At 42.1% G+C, this 23,068-nt stretch overlaps 1 protein-coding gene across 1 annotated transcript; it reads left to right on the top strand.

Moving 5' to 3' along the window:
- Nucleotides 1–1,474: 1,474 nt before the first annotated feature.
- On the top strand, nucleotides 1,475–21,987 carry LOC128124030 (vomeronasal type-2 receptor 26-like). The gene is made up of 6 exons (XM_052760265.1): nucleotides 1,475–1,683; nucleotides 5,494–5,785; nucleotides 8,064–8,861; nucleotides 17,527–17,736; nucleotides 18,483–18,606; nucleotides 21,014–21,987. The coding sequence occupies exons 1-6, from the start codon at nucleotides 1,475–1,477 to the stop codon at nucleotides 21,985–21,987; spliced, it is 2,607 nt and encodes an 868-aa protein (XP_052616225.1).
- Nucleotides 21,988–23,068: the final 1,081 nt, after the last annotated feature.

The raw sequence follows: 23,068 nt of genomic DNA, 5'->3' as shown, positions 1-23,068 counted from the left end.
TGTTGGGGAACGCTAGGAGGGAGTGGGAGAAGAGATGAGGGAGGACCTGCCGTTGGCATGTGGAATGAATAAAAAATTTCTCAATAAAAAAGGAAAAAAATAAAGTTGCATAATGTAAATGGATGAACTGTACATTACGTGAATTATATCTCAATAAAGGTTGTATTAATAAAGAATTATCTATCAATTACAGAGTGTGAACTTCCATATTACCTGATATTTAAGAAAAGATCAAACATTGAAAGTCAAAGTTCAATAAGCATAGGCTGAAATATTAGTGAACTGGAGTATTGCTGGGTTTTATTTATCTGTTTTTAATTTTATACATTTATTGCTTGATAGATTTGGTGTGTGCATGTTCCCATCTATGTTTTTGGACATGCAAGTGCCAAAGCACTATGTGGAGGTCAGAGGATAAGTTTGAGAGGCCAGTTCTTTTCTCGTATCACGTAGGACCTGTACATTTAATGAGGATCATCAGGCTGCCTTTACTTGCTAAGGTGCTGAGCCATCATTTTGGCTCCATTTTAGGCTTCAGTGTGGGAATTATGATTATGTTAGAAAATTATACTCATCTGTTGGAGTAACAGAGTTTAGAATTTTGTTCTTACTTGAATATATCTTTTTTGTCTGTATAAAGTGTGTGTGTGTGTGTGTGTGTGTGTGTGTGTGTGTATGTGTGTGTGTGTGTGTGTGTGTTTGTGTGTATGTGTGTGTGTGTATGCACCATGGCTTGTGTGTGGAGTCAGAGGATAACTTTGTAGAGTTGGTCCTCTCCTACCTCTATGTGGGTTCTTAGGATCACACACAGGTCATCAGGTTTGTGTATCAAGTGATTTTTACCTGAAAACCATCGTGGCAGCGTTAGGATCTGTTTTCAAATGATAGAAGAATGGCTCAGTTGCTTTCGAGGATTTCTCATGACTCTACAAAGACACGGATATTTATTGTTTTCTACTGATTGGTTGTTTGTATGTCCAAATTATCCATGATAAACCACTCTAAAATTTCCTTAAGGAATAGCAAAGATCACCCAGAACATAGAGTGTGAAAGAAATATTCCATTTTAGCTATTCAGGTGTTTGCTTCCTGTACCTACCTGGTCTCTCTACAAAACAGTTCCCTGAGCACAGCTGATCCTGCACTTGCAAGTCCCCCAGGAGACAGTCAGACCTGTTGTCGCCCTTCCTGTAGTCTGCAGATGATGCCCAGAGCTGTGACCTTGGATGCAGAGAGGCCATGAAGCCTCAGGAGAAGGGGATAAAACTTTTAATGGCTCTGGGATTTAGTTGCCATCCACCTCCACCACCTCAGATCAATATTCTCCCAAAAGCCTGCAAACCTCTAGCTCCCAATGTGGTCCTAGCCTGAGGTCCTTGATCAAGGGCAGTCTCCCAGATAAAAGCCCCCTTCACTGTGAACCATTGCCCCATGTGGGGCTTTCCTGTCACTGGCTGTCTGGCCCCCAGCAGGCATGTGGCTGTGTACTCTCCTTCCTGTTCTCTTTGGCTGTCTTTCTGGGTCTGCCTTTTCTGCACCAAGATCCTGGCTGTTGCCAAGGCAGAGGTCTCACTTTGATCGTCCTGGAGATGTAATAGTGGGGGGCAGCTTCCCCATCTTTGACCTCTCTATTGGTAACCTGTCTGACTTCACTGCCCCACCATCTCAACTTCTGGTTTCAAGGTAAGAGCTGGATGAGGGATAGGAGTCTCTGAAATCCAGAAGCAGCTTTACAAGCTTGTTTGTAGCCTTGGATAAGGGTTGATTTTCAGAATCCCAGCTAGATGGCCACCAGTTTTCTCTGTGTATACATTCAGTATCTCTGGTGCTATCCTTTTACATCACCTCTGTGTGTCTGTCTTTCTTGTTTGTACCAGACTGAAATATAGACTGCTCATGTACTGGCTGTAATGTATGTGCTCCACCGACCAGGGGGCATTTCTTGATTCTTTTGTATATCCTTGGTTCCTAATGTGGTGTCTAGGTAGGTGTGTTTGCTGAATGGTTAGTGTGTAAATAATAGATTTTTCATTATTTATCAGCCTCCCTGATTCCTCTGTACTATATTCTTTTTGCTTGTTATTTTTCCTAAGCCTCCTAAGCCTCTAATTCACTAGGTAGTCGAAGATGACCTTAAATCATCCTCCTGATCCTCCTGCCTCCACCTTCTGAGTGCTGAGATAGCTGGACTATATCACCAACTCAGTTCCTTAGGTGCTGGAGATAAAACTTATGACCTGAGCCACCCACAGTTGCACTTTAGGATGTTTTTGTCCCATCTCTCTCAAAATACTGTTGCACGTAGTAGTTTTCAAAACAAGTATTTGGGATATTATTTGGTTTTTAAATGTTTGTATTTAGCTTTATTGGTGTTTCATTGCAGCAATGACTGAGCATAGGGCATATGGCTGCACTCCTAGCCCTTAGGAAGCTGAGGCAGGAGCATTATTAGTTACAGGCAAGATTGGGGTGCATAATGAGACCTGAGTCAAAAAGAGTTGTTAAGATTATTTTCTAGTTTGGCGGCGATGGCGCACGCCTTTAATTCTAGCACTTGTTAGCCAGAGCCAGGCAGATCTCTGTGAGTTCAAGGCCAGACTGGTCTACAGAGCGAGATTCAGGAGAGGCCCAAAACAACACAGAGAAACCCTGTCTCGAAAAACCAAAAAAAAAAAAAAAAAAAAAAAAAAAAACCCAAAACCCCAAAACAACCAACCCCCCCAAAAAAACGTAACATAACAAACAAACAAAAATCAAAAAACCCCAAAATAATAAACAAGCAAAAAATCCCAGTATTTTCTACAGTAACTACCATCATTTTGTAATCAGCTATAAATGCAAGAGATTTTCACTACTGATTTTTCATATTTATCACCGTTTTTATTACTTTTCTTTGAGACAGTATTCTACTTTGTGCTCTAACTCGTCTGGAACTCCTTGTGTAGTTCAGACTAGCCCTTCAAACACAGGATTACAAGCATGAGTCATCAACACAGTGATCACAATGACTTGTCCTTGAGTATTTTTTCTTTTTTGAGAGAGGGTCTTTTTGTGTAGGTGATGCTAGCCTAAAACTCACTGTCTTCCTGCCTCCACAACCTGAGTGCTGGAATCACAAGTGTGTACCATCATACCTGGATCCCATGTTGCTTTTTAAGTCATCGGGTAATAATTGTATGTATGTATTTTGCACAAAGATGTATTTTAATGAACATATACAATATAGAATATTTAATCAACCCACCAGAAACACATCACTTTGCATACTTATTGTTTGGTGATGTGAACATTTAAAATCTAATGTGGGAGTGGAGACAGGAGAATCTAAAATTGAAGGTCTTTGGGGATGAGGAAATTCCTGTGTTGGTGTCCTGTCTGCTGTGCAAGCCTGAAGACCTGAGTTTGAATTTCCAGCACCCATGTGAAAACCTAGCATGTTGAGCATCTGTAACCCTGGTTAGGAACAGTGAGACAGGCAGATTCCAAAGGTCACTGGCCGGCCAGTCTATCTGAATGGATGAAGTCCAGGTTCAGTGAGTTAACCTGTCTCAAAAAGGAAGTTAAGAGGAGCCCTTGAGATGCCATATGGGGTAAAGTGCTCGGCATGCAAGTCTAATGGATGACCTGAACCCTCCCTGAAACCCACATAAATGTGGAAGGAGAGAATTGACTCAAAAGTTGTTTCCTGACCTCTATGTGTTGTAGCATGTATTGGTCTGCAGAGACATCATATACACACATGAAAACAGAATAATGTTCCTTAAAAGGTGGAGAAGCAATTGAGAAAGATATCATCAGCCTTTACCCTCCATAGGGATACACCATGCACACAATACCAACTCTGACACACACACACACACACACACACACACACACACACACACACACACACAAACACACATACACACACACACAGAGGTGCAGGGCATGGTTGAAGATGCTACAAGAAGTCAACTTCTCTCTTATCCATATGTGCATAGACATATACATGTAAAAGGAGTTCAATATCATTCTAAGTTATATAGTGTATGTGAGGTTGCATTCGGTGATATGAAGTCTTGGCCTCAAAACAATAACAAATCTACTCTTGATGTTAAGTTTAAAAATTAATTAAAATATAACAGCATCAGTTGGATGTGGTGGCGCTTGCTAATTGTCTTATTACTCAAGAGGCAGAAGCAGGTGGATTTCTGTTCTTTGATGGTTACATGCATTTATATTGTTTATTCTCATTTCCACAGACTCTCTTCTCTTCCTTCCCACTTGAAATTCCCTTCTCATTCTCGGAGGTCACTTTCCCACATTCATGCTATTTTGTTTTGTGACTCACTGATTTTAACCAGGACCAATTGCTAGTGCGGAACTGTCCACTGCAGCTTGGTGGATTCACCTGTTCCTTACATGACTGAAGGCAATGAATGTCTATTCCCCAAAATACGTTAGTTGACAGTAGTTCAGCAGGGAAGAGTAGGGCCACCCAAGGAATCTTCCAATGCATGCTTGGCTGTTGACAGGCCTGCAATGTCTGTGTCATGTCCTAAAGACAGTATTTCATATCTCTTCTCCCTGTCTTCTGGCTCTTGGGTTGAGTACTACTGAAATAGATTTTAATTGCTATAAATTGTAACCAACTATACAATGCAATAGATTTTTACTTTGTTTTCATGACACAGAGATTCTGTATGTTTCTCTGGTTCTTGGGTCTGGGTATGTAATCCATGCTGGTCTCTAACTCAGGAAGATCCACCTGCCTCTGTCTCCTGAGTGCTGGGATTAAGTTGTGGCTGCATTCCTGCTGAGCTACTCTTGGCCTGGCTCTGGAGAGTAGCACCTAGCCCTAATCCACCCTTTGTTTAACCAACACCTTTTGTTTCTCTTATTGTCCTATGTGAACCTTGTCTGGGAGTCTCCCAAGGATCAAAGGCCTATGCAAAACTTGGTTCAGAAAACCCAGAAAACTGTGGTACCTGCGAAATCAAGGAATTTGCAGTTGGCATTTTATCTTTGGGAGCTCCTTTTAGGTTGCTTTGAAGGTATGGAAATTAACTGGCTAAACTGTAAATAGAGAGAAAATAAAAATGCCCTCAGTACAAGGAAAGTATTTGGTCCTTTGAAGCTGAACCCTCCTGCAGCCACCAAAGGGTAAATTCTTTTTTAAGATGCCTCTGATTCTTCTTTCCATGGATCCCAGTGAACCCACACACCCTTGCCATAACAAACAGCAACAATTGTCTCCCAACATGACGCCACCACACTCAGATTGTTTAATACATCTTCACTTATCCCTCCTGTCTTCTGAAACTGTCCCTTCAGATCACTGTTTCCTCATTCCCTCTGGCTTCCCTTTATGTATTCTGAACTGTGCTCCTCTGCATATCAGTGTACAAGTATTTGTGGAGATGTAGGTTTTACATGTATCCCTTGAGTCACTGTGATTATTCTTGTTCCATTACCCCATCATGAGTGATGAATGTGGGCTTCTCTTTCCCTCAGAGTTTCCAACTGGGGCTACCGGGTGGCCCAGAGTTTTGTCTTTGCCATTGAGGAGATTAATAGGAGTGCTCACTTGTTGCCCAATGTGACCCTGGGCTTCTCTATTCGAAACTCTGGGGACACAGTACATGGGGCCCTCCATGAGACAATGAGCTTTCTCACGAGGCAGCAGGAGCCCATCCCCAACTACACATGCCAGCATGGCTCTCCTCAGGCTGCCTTGGTTGGGGACACGCGGTCATCCCTGTCTGTCTCCATGGCCAGACTTCTGGGACTGTACAAGTTTCCCCAGGTGAGTTGCTGAAAGTCTCCTTCCTTCCTGATTGTAGTGCAATTCCTTACTGATGATAGTGAAAACAGTGGTGATGGTCACAGTAGTGAGCAGCTCTACTGTGCAATCCCTTACTGATGATAGTGAAAACAGTGGTGATGGTCACAGTAGTGAGCAGCTCTACTGTGCAATCCTTTACTGATGATAGTGAAAACAGTGGTGATGGTCACAGTAGTGAGCAGCTCTACTGTGCAATCCTTTACTGATGATAGTGAAAACAGTGTGATGGTCACAGTAGTGAGCAGCGCTACTGTGCAATCCTTTACTGATGATAGTGAAAACAGTGGTGATGGTCACAGTAGTGAGCAGCTCTACTGTGCAATCCCTTACTAATGGTAGTAAAAACGGTGGTGATGGTCACAGTAGTGAGCAGCTCTACTGTGCAATCCCTTACAGATGGTAGTGAAAACAGTGGTGATGGTCACAGTAGTGAGCATCTCTACTGTGGAGCCAGTCTCCCTGTAAATATTCTCCATGTCCAACACGGTTCTCCTACATGTTTAGAGTTTAGAGAGAACTATCATCCCTCTCAAAGATGAAGTTAGTGGAAAATTTCCTTTTTTTATTTAAAAATATATTTTTATAGTTTTTATTAATGTGTATATGTATTTTGCATTCTCATATATATAATAAATATATGAAGTATATATGTATATATAAGCACACACATTTTTCTCATATATCATATATCAATATATCATATATGTATCACACACATACACACATATATATCTATGTATATATGTATCTATATAAATATATATTACATATGTGCCTGGTTGCACTTGGACATTCAGAACAAGGCACTGGATTCCCTAGAACTGAAGTTACAGATGTTTTTTATCTGTCACAAGTGAGCTGGATTTTGAACTCAGATCTTCTGAAAGAGCACCAAGTACTGTTATCCACTGTACCATCTTTTCAACCCTTATTTATAATTTGTGTGTGTGTGTGTGTGTGTGTGTGTGTGTGTGTGTGTGTGTCTGTGTGTGTGTGTGTACTCAGCACCAGTGCAATGGTGTCCATGTGGAGGTCAGAAGACATTTTTAAGGTGTTAGTTCTTTTCTTCTACTATGTTGATTTAGGGGATTAAGCTCAGATTTTCAGGCTTGGTGGCAAACACCTTTACCTGAGGAGATATCCTTCCAGCTCACAGAGAAATAAATACACATGCATACACACACACACACACACACACACACACACACACACACACACACACACACGGATTTATCAGTAAGTTCTTCTAGCTGTAGGTGTTTGGAATTTGAGTCTAGGCAATTGGGCTCATGCCACTTGCTCCCATCTACCCCCTGGATGTTCCATGTAACCCAGCCATCAGTGTCATTCCCACAAGGTTGGCCATATATGACAATCATCTCTTCAGTTCATAGGTTTAAGAGGTGACTTGAGGATAATTTCTCCATTTAAGGTGAACAATTCAGTGACTTTTATCTTAGGATGAGTACCACAGTTGATTTGAGAACATTTTCATCCTCCTGCAGAAAGACATTCCCCACAAGCCCAAAGGTACAGCACCACATCATTCCTACCCCGAGACAATCTCCAACAATTTGGTGTGATCCTTACATATGCACCATCACACACACACACACACACACACACACACACACACACACACACACACATACACACACACACACACACACACAACCCACATGAATTTAAAATATAACAACCTAATAGCTGTGTGCAAACCAGAGAGTCAGGCCAATCCTAGCTGAAGTACAGGAACCGAATATGAGATGGCAGATGAAGGACAGATGCTCAGAGGGGAGCAGGTAAAGCTATGGTTCTGGGCTTCATTCCAGAAGCCACAGGGCTGTGTCTGGGATGATCAGTCAGTGAGGGCCACAAAGCTGCTTGTTGAATCAGCACAATTCTCAAATCAGGATGCTCAAGTCCTTCCATGAAAATAATTTATGTTTTAAAATTTAATATACATATATGAGTATGTGTATATGTTGGAGTCTATGCCACGGATGCAGGAGGAAGCCAGAAGAAGGTATCAGATTTCCTGGAGCTGGAGTTACGGGCAGCTGTGAACAACTTGAGGTGTGTGTTGGGAATTGAACATGGGTCCTTTGTAAGAACAACAAGGGCTCTAAACTGCTGAGTCATGTCTCCATCCCCTTCCTTCCTACATTTAAACCAGATCATCAGCCCATGCCTAAGTTCAGATCTCTTGCACTCTTCTATCCTGGCTCTTCCTTGACAGGTCAGTTATGGATCCTCACTACCCATCCTCAGTGACAAGATCCAGTTCCCATCTTTCATGCGGACACTGACTAGTGACCTCACATCCTCTCTTGCAGTGGCCCAGCTGATAATTCACTTTCAGTGGTCCTGGGTGACCATTCTGGCCCATGATGATGACTTTGGGCAGCAGGCCAGCTCTCTGGCCACTCAGGAGCTGAGCACAGCTGGTGTGTGCATTGAGTATACCCTCCATGTTCCTTCCCATGAGTCCTTGGGGAAGATTGAAGAGATAGTCCAGACGATGCAAAAATCCACAGCCAGGGTTGTTCTGGTTTTCCTAAGCAATTCTAATTTCCAGCTCATCCTGTATGGCTTACTGGATGTCCCTGTCTCAGGCCATGTCTGGGTCAGCAAGGACACTCTGCACATGGCTCTTGCCCTGACCATTCCAGGCATTTCCCAGGTATTGCAGAGCACATTTGGTCTTCTGCCTCACAGCAGCAGGGCAACTGACTTTCCTGAGTTCCTTGCTCGCCTGCGGCCCAGCCAGAACACAGAAGACATGTTTATAAAGAAGTTTTGGGAGTTCACCTTTAATTGTACATGGCCCCACCAGAGCAGCACAGTGACAGAGGGTGTCCAGTTGTGCTCAGGGAATGAGAGTCTGAAAAACCAGCAGTATGCTTTCCCAGAAGTGAGTAAAATTGATGTTGCTTACACAGCTGTCTACAGTATTGCTCATGCCCTGCAAGACATGATAACCCATGGGCACCAGCATGGGAAAATTATAGACTCTCAGGACTTCCAACCCTGGCAGGTGAGAGAGGCATGTGTGGTGTGAGTGGTTCAGGTATGTTTGGGGAAGAGTACATTGACTCTGACTAAGCTACAGAAAAGCTGACTGTATGCCTAAGCAAGGATTCCTCATACTTGTATCTAAGAGGAATCTTAGAAGGAACAATGGACAAGGATTCCATGCTATGTGTGTGATCTCAGATGAGTCCAGTCCTTGTAGCATCACTTGTCTTAGCAAATACAGGGTTCCTAATAAAATTAAAATTTCATATAACAATAAATAGATTTCTTTTAGTGTCTTAAAACTGAGCTTTGATAAACAGTAGTTGATTTTCAGTATAGGCATGATACAAATCAGAATTTCAAAGAGATACCAAATGCTACTTACTCATTTGTCCTCTTTTGGGTGTGTGGTACGTGTCTATGGGCTCATGTGCATTGGCATGCAGGCCCATGTGGTGGGGGTGCACTCATGTGTACATCATTCTTCCATCACTCTTCTACCTTATTCTTTAGTGCAAGGTCTCTTTTTTTTTTTAATTTTTTATTTTTATTTTGCAATACAATTCAGTTCTACATATCAGCCACTGATTCCCTTGTTCTCCCCCCTCCGGCCCCCCCTCACCTTCCCCCCAGTCCATACCCCATTCCCACCTCCTTCAGGGCAAAGTGTCCCCCTCAGACTGAGATCAACCTGGTAGACTCAGTCCAGGCAGGTTCAGTCCCCTCCTCCCAGGCCGAGCCAAGCGACCCTGCATAGGCCCCAGGTTTCAAACAGCCAACTCATGCAATGAGCACAGGACCCGGTCAAACTGCCTGGATGCCTCCCAAACAGATCAAGCCAATCAACTGTCTCACCCATTCAGAGGGCCTGATCCAGTTGGGGACCCCTCAGCCATTGGTTCATAGTTCATGTGTTTCCATTCGTTTGGCTATTTGTACCTGTGCTTTATCCAACCTTGGTCTCAACAATTCTCGCTCATATAAACCCTCCTCTTTCTCGCTAATTGGACTCCCAGAGATCCATCCGGGACCTAGCCATGGATCTCTGCATCCAGATCCCTCAGTAGTTGGATGGGGTTTCTAGCACGACAATTAGGGTGTTTGGCCATCCCATCACCAGAGTAGGTCAGTTCGGGCTGTCACTCGACCATTGCCAGCAATCTGTTGTGGGGGTATCTTTGTGGATTTCTGTGGGCCTCTCTAGCACTTTGCTTCTTCCTATTCTCATGTGGTCTTCATTTACCATGGTCTCCTATTCCTTGTTCTCCCTCTCTGTTGTTGATCCAGCTGGGATCTCCCGCTCCCCCAAGCTCCCTTTCCCTCGACCCTCACCCTTCATTACCCCCACTCATATCCAGGCTGTTCATGTAGATCTCTTCCATTTCTCCATCATTGGGCGATCTCTATGTCTTTCTTGGGGTCCTATTTTCCAGGTGGCCTCCCTGGTGATGTGAATAGCCGTCCAGTCATCCTTGTTCCACATCTAGTATCCTGCTATGAGTGAGTACATACCATGTTTGTCTTTCTGAGTCTGGGTTACCTCACTCAGGATGATTTTTTCTAGATCCATCCATTTGCCTGCAAAACTCATGATGTCATTGTTTTTCTCTGCTGAGTAGTATTCCATTGTGTATATGTACCACATTTTGTTTATCCATTCTTCAGTTGAAGGGCATCTAGGTTGTTTCCATGTTCTGGCTATTACAAACAATGCTGATATGAACATAGCTGAACAAGTGCTCTTGTGGTGTGGTTGACCATTCCTTGGGTAAATGCCCAAGAGTGGTATAGCTGAATCTTGGGGGAGATTGATTCCCAGTTTTCTAAGAAAGCGCCATATTAATTTCCAAAGTGGTTGTACAAGCTTGCATTCCTACCAGCAGTGGAGGAGAATTCCCCTAGCTCCACATCCTCTCCAGCAACAGGTGTCTTCAGTGTTTTTGATCTTAGCCATTCTGACAGGCGTAAGGTGGTATCTCAGAGTTGTTTTGATTTGCATTTCCCTGATGATTAGGGATGTTGAGCAATTCCTTAAATGTCTTTCGGCCATTTGAGTTTCCTTTGTAGAGAATTCTCTGTTTAGTTCTATAGCCCATTTCTTAATTGGACTGTTGGGCATTTTGATGTCTAATTTCTTGAGTTCCTTATATATTCTGGATATCAGTCCTCTGTCAGATGTGGGGTTGGTGAAAATCTTTTCCCATTCTGTAGGCTGTCGCTTTGCCTTGTTGACCGTATCCTTTGCTCTACAAAAGCTTCTCAAGAGGTCCCATTGATTCATTGTTTCTCTCAGTGTCTGTGCTACTGGTGTTATATTTATGAAGTGATCTCCTATGCCAATGTGTTCAAGACTACTTCCTACTTTCTCTTCTAGCAGGTTCAGAGTGGCTGGATTTATGTTGAGGTCCTTGTTCCACTTGGACTTAAGTTTTGTGCACGGTGATAGATACGGATCTATTTGCAGCCTTCTACATGTTGATATCCAGTTATGCCAGCACCATTTGTTGAAGATGCTTTCTTTTTTCCATTGTGCACTTTTGGCTTCTTTGTCAAAAATTATATGTTCATAGGTGTGCGGATTAATGTCAGGGTCTTCAGTTCGATTCCATTGGTCCACATGTCGGTTTTTATGCCAGTACCAAGCTGTTTTTATTACTGTAGCTCTATAGTAGAGCTTGAAGTCAGGGATCGTGATGCCTCCAGAGGTTGTGTTATTGTACAGGATTCTTTTGGCTATCCTGGGTTTTTTGTTTTTCCATATGAAGTTGAGTATTATTCTTTCCAGGTCTGTGAAGAATTGTGTTGGTATTTTGATGGGGATTGCATTGAATCTGTAGATTGCTTTTGGTAAGATTGCCATTTTTACTATGTTAGTCCTGCCTATCCATGAGCATGGGAGATCTTTCCATTTTCTGACATCTTCTTCAATTTCTTTTTTCAGGGACTTAAAGTTTTTGTCATATAGGTCCTTCACTTGCTTGGTTAGTGTTACCCCAAGGTATTTTATGTCATTTCTGGCTATTGTAAAGGGTGATGTATCTCTGATTTCCTTCTCAGCTTGTTTGTCATTGTATATAGGAGGGCTACTTATTTTTTTTTGAGTTGATCTTGTATCCTGCTATGTTGCTGAAGGTGTTTATAAGCTGTATCAGTTACTTGGTGGAATCTTTGGGGTTGCTCAAGTATACTATCATGTCATCTGCAAATAGGAAAACTTTACTTCTTCCTTTCCAATTTGTATCCCCTTAATCTCCTTATGTTGTCTTATTGCTCTGGCTAGAACTTCAAGTACTATATTGAATAAGTATGGGGAGAGCGGACAGCCTTGCCTCGTTCCTGATTTTAGTGGAATTGCTTTGAGTTTCTCTCCATTTAATTTGATGTTGGCTGTTGGCTTGCTGTAAATTGCCTTTATTATGTTTAGGTATGCTCCCTGTATTCCTGATTGCTCCAAGACCTTTATCATGAAGGGGTGTTGGATTTTGTCAAATGCCTTTTCTGCATCTAGTGAGATGATCATGTGGTTTTTTTCTTTGAGTTTGTTTATATGGTGTATTACATTGACGGACTTTCGTATGTTGAACCACCCTTGCATCCCTGGGATGAAGCCTACTTGATCATGGTGGATAATTGTTTTGATGTGTTCTTGGAGTCTGTTTGCCAGTATTTTATTGAGTATTTTTGCATCAATGTTCATGAGGGAGATCGGTCTGTAGTTCTCTTTCTTTGTTGTATCCTTGTTTGGTTTAGGAATCAGGGTAATTGTAGCCTCATAGAAGGAGTTTGGTAATGTTCCTTCTGTTTCTATTGTGTGGAACAATTTAGAGAGTATTGGTATTAACTCTTCTTTGAAGATCTGGCAGAATTCTGCGCTGAAACCATCTGGTCCTGGGCTTTTTTTGGTTGGGAGACTTTTAATGACTGTTTCTATTTCGTTAGGGGTTATTGGACTATTTAAATAGTTTATCTAGTCTTGATTTAACTTAGGTATGTGGTACCTATCCAGAAAGTTATCCATTTCTTTTCGGTTTTCCAGTTTTGTGGAGTAGAGGTTTAAGTATGACCTGATGATTCTCTGGATTTCCTCAATGTCTGTTGTTATGTCCCCCTTTTCATTTCTGATTTTGTTGATTTGGATGCTCTCTCTCTGTCTTTTGGTTAGTTTGGATAAGGGCTTGTCTATCTTGTTGATTTTCTCAAAGAACCAACTCTTTGTTTCATCAATTTTTTGTGTTGTTCTCTTTGTTTCTATTTTATTGATTTCAGCTCTCACTTTGATAATTTCCTGGCGTCTATTTTTCCTGGGAGACTTTGCTTCTTCTTGTTCTAGAGCTTTCAGGTGTGCTGTTAAGTCACTAGTGTGAGATTACTCCAACTTCTTTATGTGGGCATTTAGAGCTATGAATTTCCCTCTTAGTACTGCTTTCATAGTGTCCCATAGGTTTGGATATGTGGTGTCTTCATTTTCGTTGATCTCTAGGAAGTCTTTAATTTCTTTCTTTATTTCTTCCTTAACCCATTGTTGATTCAGTTGAGTATTATTCAGTTTCCATGAGATTGTAGGTTTTCTGTAGTTTTTGTTGTTGTTGAAATCCAACACTAGACCATCGTGGTCTGATAGAACACAGGAGGTTATTCCAATTGTTTTGTATGTGTTGAGATTTGTTTTGTGGCCAAGTATGTGGTCGATTTTAGAGAAGGTTCCATGGGGTGCTGAGAAGAAGGTATATTCTTTTTTGTTAGGATGGAATGTTCTGTAGATATTGATTAAGTCCATTTGAGTCATGACATCAGTTAAGTCCTTTATTTCTCTGTTAAGTTTCGATTTGGGAGATCTGTCCAGTGGTGAAAGTGGGGTGTTGAGGTCTCCCACTATTAATGTGTGGGGTTTTATATGTGATTTAATCTTTAGTAATGTTTCTTTTACATATGTGGGTGCCCTTGTGTTTGGGGCATAAATGTTCAGAATTGAGACTTCATCTTGGTGGATCGTTCCTGTAATGAGTATGTAATGCTCTTCTTGATCTCTTTTGATTGATTTTAGTTTGAAGTCTATTTTGCTGGATATCAGGATGGCTACACCAGCTTGTTTCTTAAGACCATTTGATTGAAATGTCTTTTCCCAGCCTTTTATTTTTAGGTAGTGTCTATCTTTGAATTTGAGATGTGTTTCTTGTATGCAGAAGAAAGATGGGTCCTGCTTTCGTATCCATTCTGTAAGCCTATGTCTTTTTATAGGTGAATTAAGTCCATTGATATTGATGGATATTAATGACCAGTGATTGTTCATTCCTGTTGTTTTTTGGTGGTGTGGTGTGTATACTTCTCTTCGTTGGGGTTTACTGCTGTGGCTTTATCTATTGCCTGTGTTTTCGAGGGTGTATCTGACTTCCTTAGGTTGGAATTTTCCTTCCAGTGCTTTCTGTAGGGCTGGGTTTGTGGATAAGTATTGTTTAAATATGGCTTTGTCATGGAATGTCTTGTTTGCTCCATCTATGATGATTGAAAGTTTTGCTGGGTATATTAGTCTAGGCTGGCATCCATGGTCTCTTAGTGTCTGCATTACATCTGTCCAGGTCCTTCTGGCTTTCTAAGTCTCCATTGAGAAATCGGGTGTTATTCTGATGGGTTTGCCTTTATAAGTCACTTGGCCTTTTTCCTTTGCTGCTCTTAATATTCTTTCTTTATTCTGTATGTTTAGTTGTTTAATTATTATGTGGCGAGGGGACTTTTTTTGGGGGTCTAGTCTGTTTGGTGTTCTATAGGCTTCTTGTATCTTCATAGGCATTTCCTTCTTTAAGTTGGGAAAGTTTTCTTCTATGATCTTGTTGAATATATTATCTGTGCCCTTGAGTTGGTATTCTTCTCCTTCTTCTACCCCTATTATTTGTAGGTTTGGTCTTTTCATGGTGTCCCAAATTTCTTGGACATTTTGGTTCATGACTTTGTTGGCTTTAGTGTTTTCTTTGACTGACGAATCTGTTTCTTCTACTGTATCTTCAACGCCAGAGATCCTCTCTTCCATCTCTTGCATTCTGTTGGTTATACTTGCATCTGAAGTTCCAGATCGTTTACTCAGATTTTCTATTTCCAACATTCCCTCTGTTTGTGTCTTCTTCATTTTTTCTATTTCCCTTTTCAGATCTTGGACTGTTTCCTTCATTTGTTTCATTGGTTTTTCTTGATTTTCTTTCAGTACTTTATTGTTTTCTTCCAGGACTTTATTGATTTCTTTATATTTTGCCCTTTCCTCTAGGTTCTTCCCATTTTTTTGCCTTTTCCTCTACACAAGCCTCTACCTTCTTCATGATGTCATTCATAAGGCTGTTTTCTTCTGTTTCTTCCAATTTCTGATGTTCAGGTCTAGGTGTTGGAGGAGGACTAGGTCCTGGTGATGCTGTATTGCTATTCATTTTGTTGTATGTGTTTCCGCCTTGACGTCTGCCCATCTCCTTGTGGTTCGTTCTTGGCCTTATCCGCACACTTGATTCAAACAGAGCTGACAGATTCAGGAAGTCTCTCTCTCTTGTTCAGAGGGGAGCTCTCTTGTCCAAATGGGAACTCCAGGGCACGATGGGAGCTCTTGTCCAGAAGGGAAGTCCGGGGCAGGATGGGGCAGGGCAAGGTCTTTTGTTCAGACCCAGAACTTGTTGATGTGGCTGGTTTTGCTAGTCAGCTTTCTCTGGGCTCCTCTTGTCTCCACATTCTGAGGATGTAATTACAGATGTGCTGCCACATCCACCTAAAATTCAGATGGGTTCTGGGAACTTGAGGTGTAGTTCTCAAATTCTTTTTTAAATTTCCTCACAAACTTTAATTATTGATTATAAAGACTTTTCATGGTACATACATTTTCTAAAGTCTTCCATGATTACAAAAGCATATCAAAGTAAAGAAACAAAAGGAGCAAACAGAAAATATCATGAGAACTAAAATCTAACATTATGATAAAATCAATTCTTTTAAAACCAAAAAAAAAAATAAATTCTTTTAACTCAATATCTTTTCCCTTAGAGTTGGTATCATAAAGCCTTATGGTTACAGAAAAATTAGACAGCATGTCCTCTATTTAAGTTTGACTAAATTAAAATAACCAAAGTTATTTCCTACTTCCTGTTATGTCATGTATTATTCTATTAATCTACTATAATAAATATCTGATCTTTCTATGGAAATTTCATTCCTCAGTCCCTTGTTTAAATTCCTTCTTTTATATCTATTATAAGACCACCATCCTTTCCCTTGACCCCTGAAATACCGTGCTTTTCTCTGTGTAATCCTCAAACTTTTATAGGAAGTGTTTTAATCCCTGAGCCAACTCAAAGTCCTCACTTATTATTCTGTTTTAAAATATTACTGATAAATTCATATACATATATAATGCATTTTGGTATTCTTGGCACCAGCCTGTCTGTCTGTCTGTCTGTCTGTATCTATCTATCTATCTATCTATCTATCTATCTATCTATCTATCTATCTATCAATCTATCAGTCTTCTCAAATCCATTCAGGGTAGCCTAGGTCCAGATATGTAAGGAGGCCCTTGGAAAAAATGTTGCTCCCTGGTGAGGTAACTAAAGAGAGTGGTGACCACGGAGAGGGTATATTTTCATCACCTTCACTGAGATGACCTGAGTCTCTACTATGTGCTTGGTGAATGTACATGTGGTTATCAACCAGATGCACAGTGATGGTTGTTGGATTTTTGGCTGAGAGTGACAGATTTCAAATTACATGAGGCCCGGCTTGGTGGCCAATGCCTGTTATGCTAGCACACAGGAGGTTGAGAGCATAGAATCCTGAATTCAAGGCCAAACAGGACTACACAGCACAAACCAGATATGATTGTGGTGGTAACTGTGTGCATACTCTATGAGGAAGATTTAAAGAAGACGGAATGAGGAATGAGTGAAGAGAAGTGAAAGGCTGGAAAAGTTCCTTTTATGAAGAAATATCTGAGTTCCAGACAAGAGGGTGAGAAGTCTCATCATAGGTAGAAGTGATTACATTGCAGATGGCAGGGACATCGTGTGTCAAGACCCTAGAATGGAGCAAATAGAAGAGCATCATGGGAAGGACTGATGAATAATGGGAGACTGTTGGGAGTGAATGGGTGGTCTAGGTGGGCTGGGGAAGTCTGTGGAAGTCCTGCTAGGATTTGGAGTCTACTGAGTGTGATGGGAAGACTGAGGACAGTAGTGCACAGCCAAATGAGACCCTGGAGCAGGAACCACATTGTCATGTTTTTGGGTTTAATTTTAAGGTTGTTGAGGTGGAAGAGTGGGTAATGGCACTTGTCCCCAAGCGTAAGTTAGATTCCTGTGTCCCACCTGACAGCAGGAGAGAACATTCCTGAGAGTTGTTCTCTGGATTATTCAATATGAATGAGCTGTACACACACACACACACACACACACACACACACACACACACACACACACACACACACACACTGCTAGGATTAATAATTATCTTGATTAAATATTATGAATTTTGAATTAATTATAACTAATCATATTTGTTAGTCTAAAACTATCACAGGTCTTTTATCTCCCTTTTAACTAAGGGTGCTGTCTTTGGTTGAAATGACTCTGTATCATTGCAGAGGTGAATGGTATGTTGCATTTTAGACAAGACCCTGAACCGGTCCTTGCCAGTGTACAATGTCTCCCTTCCTTCTTCAGATGCTTCTTGCCCTCAGGAAGGTGCACTTCAAGACTCCTGATGGAATCAAGATTATGTTTGATGCCAATGGAGATTTGGTGACAAAATTTGACATTTTACAAGGGCAGAAGACCCCTGAGGGTGTATTTCACTTGGTTCATGTAGGCATGATAGACCCTCAAGTCTCTTTGGGAAGCAAGATAATGGTCCATTTGAAGGAGGATCTTCAAGTGAGTTGCCTGACTGCAGTGATAAGTTTTATCCTAATGTGTTAGAGTGACAGGGCAATTCAAAGTCCAGGGCTCCTCATCTGTGCTTGTGCATTTAGTTGATGCAGCTCTGGATGGGCCAGTCAGTTATAACTGGCTATGTTGTTGACCTCATAACAGATCTTTCTCTGAATGATATTGATTCACCAGCAAAAATGACCTGACAGTACTGTAGCACTTCTTAACGTCTGCCAATACTTACAGTTGTTTTTCAAGTTTTGTTTACATGTATGGAGATTTCCAAGCTTGTATATTTGTGTAGTATGTGCATGCCTGGTGCTTGTGGAGGCTGTAGAGGGCACCGGATCCTCTAGAACTGGAGTTATAGTGTGAGCTGCTATATGGGTGCTGGGAATTGAACCCTGCTCCTCTGGAAGAGCAACCTGTACTCAGAACCACCGAGCCCTCTGTCCTGCCCAAATACCTTTAATTGTTGATATAGGAGCCCCAGAGAGTCTGGAAAGACAACACATCAAACTGTTTAGCTATGTTTTTGAATCCCTTAGCTAAGTAAGCCAGATGTAGCCCTTCCTTGTTTACACTCAAAGGTACATCTCCCATCTGCCATCTGCTGGGATAGATATGTTTTCTGAAAGGCATTTCATCTAGTGTTCTGCGAGGCAACTGTTCTGTTTTGGTTCTCAGGCTGAGGTCAAGCATCTGTATTCCTGGAGAGTCCCTGATGACACTATGCTCACTGTTACTAGGTGCCCAGCTCTGTCTGCAGTGAAAGCTGCCTTCCAGGGTTCAGCCAAGTGCCCAGGCTGGGAGCCCCCCACTGCTGTTTTGATTGCAGTCCCTGCCCTGAGGGACAGTTTGCAGACCAAAGAGGTAAGGACATGTGGAGCTGGAATCTGAGGGTCAAGAGGGCACTGTGAGCCTCCTGTACTTGTCCATTGTCTTTGTTACTGTTCTACTGCTGTGAAGAGACACCGTGACCAAGGCAGCTTCTAAAAGAAAAGCATTTAACTAGGGGCTTACTTAGAGTTTCAGTCTGTCACTATCATGGCAGGAAGTGTGGCCTCAGGCAGGCAGGCATGGTAGCACAGCACTAGCTGAGAGCTTACCTTATGCTCCAAAGGCAGCAGGAAGGCAGAGAGGTAGACATGGGGCCTGGTGTGGGAATTTGAACTTTCAAAATTTCACATCCAACAATGCTACACCTCCCAATCCACCTCCAACAATCCACTCACTAACTATTAACCAAACATTCAAATCCATGAGACTATGGGGGCCAGCCTCAGTCAAACCACCACACCCATCCACTGATGTTGCAAGTCTTTGCTTTCCTGTGGAACACCAGCCAGAACTATAGTCTTACAGTTGTTCTTAGGCAAATGCTTTATTGAGATAGAGAAGTGCACAAAAAACTAGTGAATTCTCCTCTAGCAAACACTATGTATCCTTTGGATCCAATCAAGAAACAGGCATAAGCTACTTACTCCACCAGCTTCAAGTGGTCCTGTAATCACAACCCTGGCTTTTGCGGATGTTGATGGATTTCAGTTACTGTTTAAACCTCCTGGAAGTGGAATTGCATGGTGGTTGTCTTTTTGTTACTTATTTGTTCCTCTGTATTTGTGGGATTCATCCTAGAGATTGAACGGCAACTGACCACCATATTCACAGTGGCTGTTTGAGCTATAGAACTTATGCCTGTATAATTCTGAAGGCTGAAAATGCAAAGTCAAGATTTCATCAGGGTTGATTTTGTCTGAGTCCTATTCTTGCCCTGGTGGAGTCATCCTCTTTCTGTGTGCTCTCATTTTGAGGTAATTTATTTCTTTATCTATCTGTCTGTCTATCTATCTATCTATCTATCTATCTATCTATCTATCTATCTATCTGTCTATCTTTGTTTGTTGTTGGAAACAATGTCTCATTATGCAACCATGGCTTGCTTAGAACTCACTACATTGACCAATATGACCCTGAACTGATACAAATTGACCTGCCTCTGCCTCTCAAGTGCTGAGATTAAAGTCATGTGCAGCCACACCCAGCTAAAACTCCCCCTTTTTATTAGATTAGCAGCCATGTTGGTATTAGCATCTACCCTGCTGACCCGATTTAACCTTTATTATATCATCTCCATTTTACTTATGACAAAATCCAGTTCCCTTTAGAGATGCTGAGGGGTAGGACTTCATATAAATTTTGGTTTCACAGCTCAGTCTAAAACATTTGTGGATATAATCAGTTACTGATACTATTGGGAAGAAATGACCCATTAAAAACTCACATAGGAGACCAGGTGTGGTGGCACATTCCTGTAGTCCTAGTACTTAGGAGACAGAGACAGAAGGGAGGATCTTTAGGATTGTGGCGGTCAGAGTAGTCAACTCAGTGATCTCCAGGTTCAATGAGAGATCCTGTCTCAAAAACTAAAGGGAAGAGTGGGCTGAGAGGGTGGCTCAGTGGTTAGGAGTGTTGGATCACACCATCTGTAACTCTAGTTTCAGGGCAAACGATGCCATCTTCTGCAGTTTATGAAAGTGTACAGACCACAACTTCAGCAAGTAAAGTAAAACAAGTAACTTTAAAAGAAAACAGTACATTTCTGAGGCAGGTGAAATGGTTCATCAGTTAAAGCACTCCTTGCCCAGATGGAGAGCCTGAGTTCAGTTCCTGAGACCCGCATGGAGGAAGGTGATCACCAAATTCCTGACAGTTGTCCTGACCTCCACGTGCACACCTTGGCATGTCTGAGCCCATGCAAACATACACGCACCAAAATATACAAATAAGTTTGATTAGAAAAATAAGGTGAGGGAAATGACTGAGAAACAATATCTGATCGTCTCTGGTCTCCACATGCATGTTCATCCACTCAAATACTTGTGTTCACACACAAATATGCCTATACACAAACTCACATAAATTAGGTATAGTGGTCCAGGCCTATAATCACAGCCCTTGAGAGGTTGTGGAGGAAGACTTAAGAGTTCAAGGTCATCCTCTGCTACTCAACAAGTTCAAGGCCAGCCTGAGTTACATGAGACACTGTTTGAAGACAGAAACAAGACTCCTCACATAAAATAGACACAGACTGTGCAATTTTTCCCTCTGTGCCTCTACCTCTAATACCAGACATTCCAGCCCTGGTCACCAGGAAAAATTCATAAATACATGACATGATGGAAAGGCTGTAAGAGCACTTAGTGCTTGGAATGCCTTCCTTCAGAGCTGGTGTAGTTCATTTAGTGTTGCAGAAATGGTGTCTGTGTGTCTCCCATAGACATGAAGAGCTGTCTTCTGTGCCCCAAGGAGCAGTACTCGAGCCACACGAGAGACCGTTGCCTGCCCAGGACAGAGATCTTCCTGGCCTTTGAGGAACCTCTGGGATTCATGCTGGCTTTGGTGGCACTCTTCCTGGCTGGTCTGGCTGTCCTGGTTCTGGGAGTGTTCCTGAAGCACAGAGACAGCCCTGTGGTCAGGGCGAACAACAGAAGTCTCAGCTACTTACTCCTGCTCTCTCTTTGCCTCTGTGCCCTGTGTGCCTTGCTGTTCCTTGGGCGACCCAGTGTCTCGACGTGTGTCCTCCGTCAGACCACCTTTGCTGTGGTGTTCACGGTGGCCGTGTCCTCTGTTCTGGCCAAGACTCTCACAGTGGTCCTGGCCTTCAGGGTCACCAGGCCAGGGGACAGGATCCGGGTATGCCTGAGCCCTGGGGCTTCCACCTCAGTGGTTCTAATTGCTTCCTTCATGCAGGTTGTTCTTTGTGGAGCCTGGCTGGCCACCTCCCCACCATTCCCAGACAGGGATATGGTCTCGGAACCCCAGCACATTGTCATCCAGTGCCAGGAGGGTTCTGGCACCATCTTCTTCTGTGTGCTGGGCTACTTGGGTTTCCTGGCAGTGGGTACCTTCTCTGTGGCTTTTGTGGCCAGGGGCCTGCCAGATGTCTTCAATGAGACTAAGTTCCTGACCTTCAGCATGCTGCTGTTCTGCAGTGTCTGGATAGACTTCCTGCCCCTGTACCACAGTGCCCGGGGCAAGTCCACTGTGACTGTAGAGATCTTCTCTATCCTGGCCTCCACTGCTGGCCTTCTGGGTGGCATCTTCATCCCCAAGTGCTACATCATCTTGCTGAAACCAGAGAGGAACACTGCTGCCTGGCTAAGGCAAGGCCACCAGGCACAGCAGAGGAGGCAGAGTGAGATGCTCCAGAGGTGTCTCCCCAAATCCACACCACAAGGTTTCATGATCTAGTCCTTGGGAAGTTGCCAGGACAAGCAATCTGATTTTGTCTCACTGTTTTTGTGTGGATCAATAGGTATTTAAAAGACATATCAAGATTAAAGTGAGATACTTGTAACAAAACACTCATGACTATCACTTGATAGTGTCCACATAGATGGTTGTTTACTATTCCCTCTCTATGTGTTGCTAAAATTGATTACAATTGAGACAGTTAGAAAGGGGGCTGGCAAGATGACTCAATGGGTAGAAGCACTTCCCATTGAACTTGACAACCTGGCTTTGATACAGAGGATCCAGATGTTGGGAGAAGAGAGGTGACATCACTAACTTGTTGTGTTACCTCTGCTTTCTAACGGAAGCACCTCCTATTTGAATACACAGAAAATGTAAATGTAAAAGTGTGAAAAGGATGATGAGGTGATGATGATGTCGTGTTGCTGAGGGTGTGAGGAATTGACAGGCCAATTATTAATCTCTCTTTTTCGTTTTGAGACTATCAATAGTGGGGATTGAATCTTTCATTGATAATTCCTTCACAGACTTACCATGTGATTTAACAATCTTACTCACAGATATATACCCAAGAAAAATAAAAACATGTCTGCAAGGACTGTAAGTGAATATCCAGAGAAGCATTATTTAGGCACTAAAAGTTGAAACATTTGAAATGTTTTTCAGTTTATGAGTGTTTGGTATGACTTACTCATCACTGGTACATTATTTGGCAATAAGAAATAAATATAAAAGAAATAGAATACTGTTTAATATGTGGTTAAATACTGAGAATTTTACACTGAGTTAAGGAAGCTAAATAAAGAACATTATATATTTTAATATTCCAATCTACTAAGAAGTAAACCCAGAAAGACATATATTAGAATAATGGTTTTTTGAGGTTTGTGGAGGGAGGTTTAGAGGTGAGGAGTGTAGACTAAAGGGTGCAGTATTTCCTTCTGGGGTGATGAAGGTCTAAAATTTGTTTGGTGGGGCTGTAGAGGTGGCTTAATGGTTCAGAGCACTCACTCCTCCAGAGGCCTCAGTTTGGTTGCCAGAACCCATGCCAGGCAGCTCACAGCTACCTGTAATTCCA

The sequence above is a fragment of the Peromyscus californicus genome, unplaced genomic scaffold (assembly GCF_007827085.1).
Source record: "Peromyscus californicus insignis strain IS unplaced genomic scaffold, ASM782708v3 Scaffold_4__1_contigs__length_199733344, whole genome shotgun sequence".
Lineage (NCBI taxonomy): Eukaryota > Metazoa > Chordata > Mammalia > Rodentia > Cricetidae > Peromyscus > Peromyscus californicus.
The sequence above is the reverse complement of the archived record's forward strand: the minus strand, read 5'-3'. Positions and strand labels throughout refer to the sequence as shown.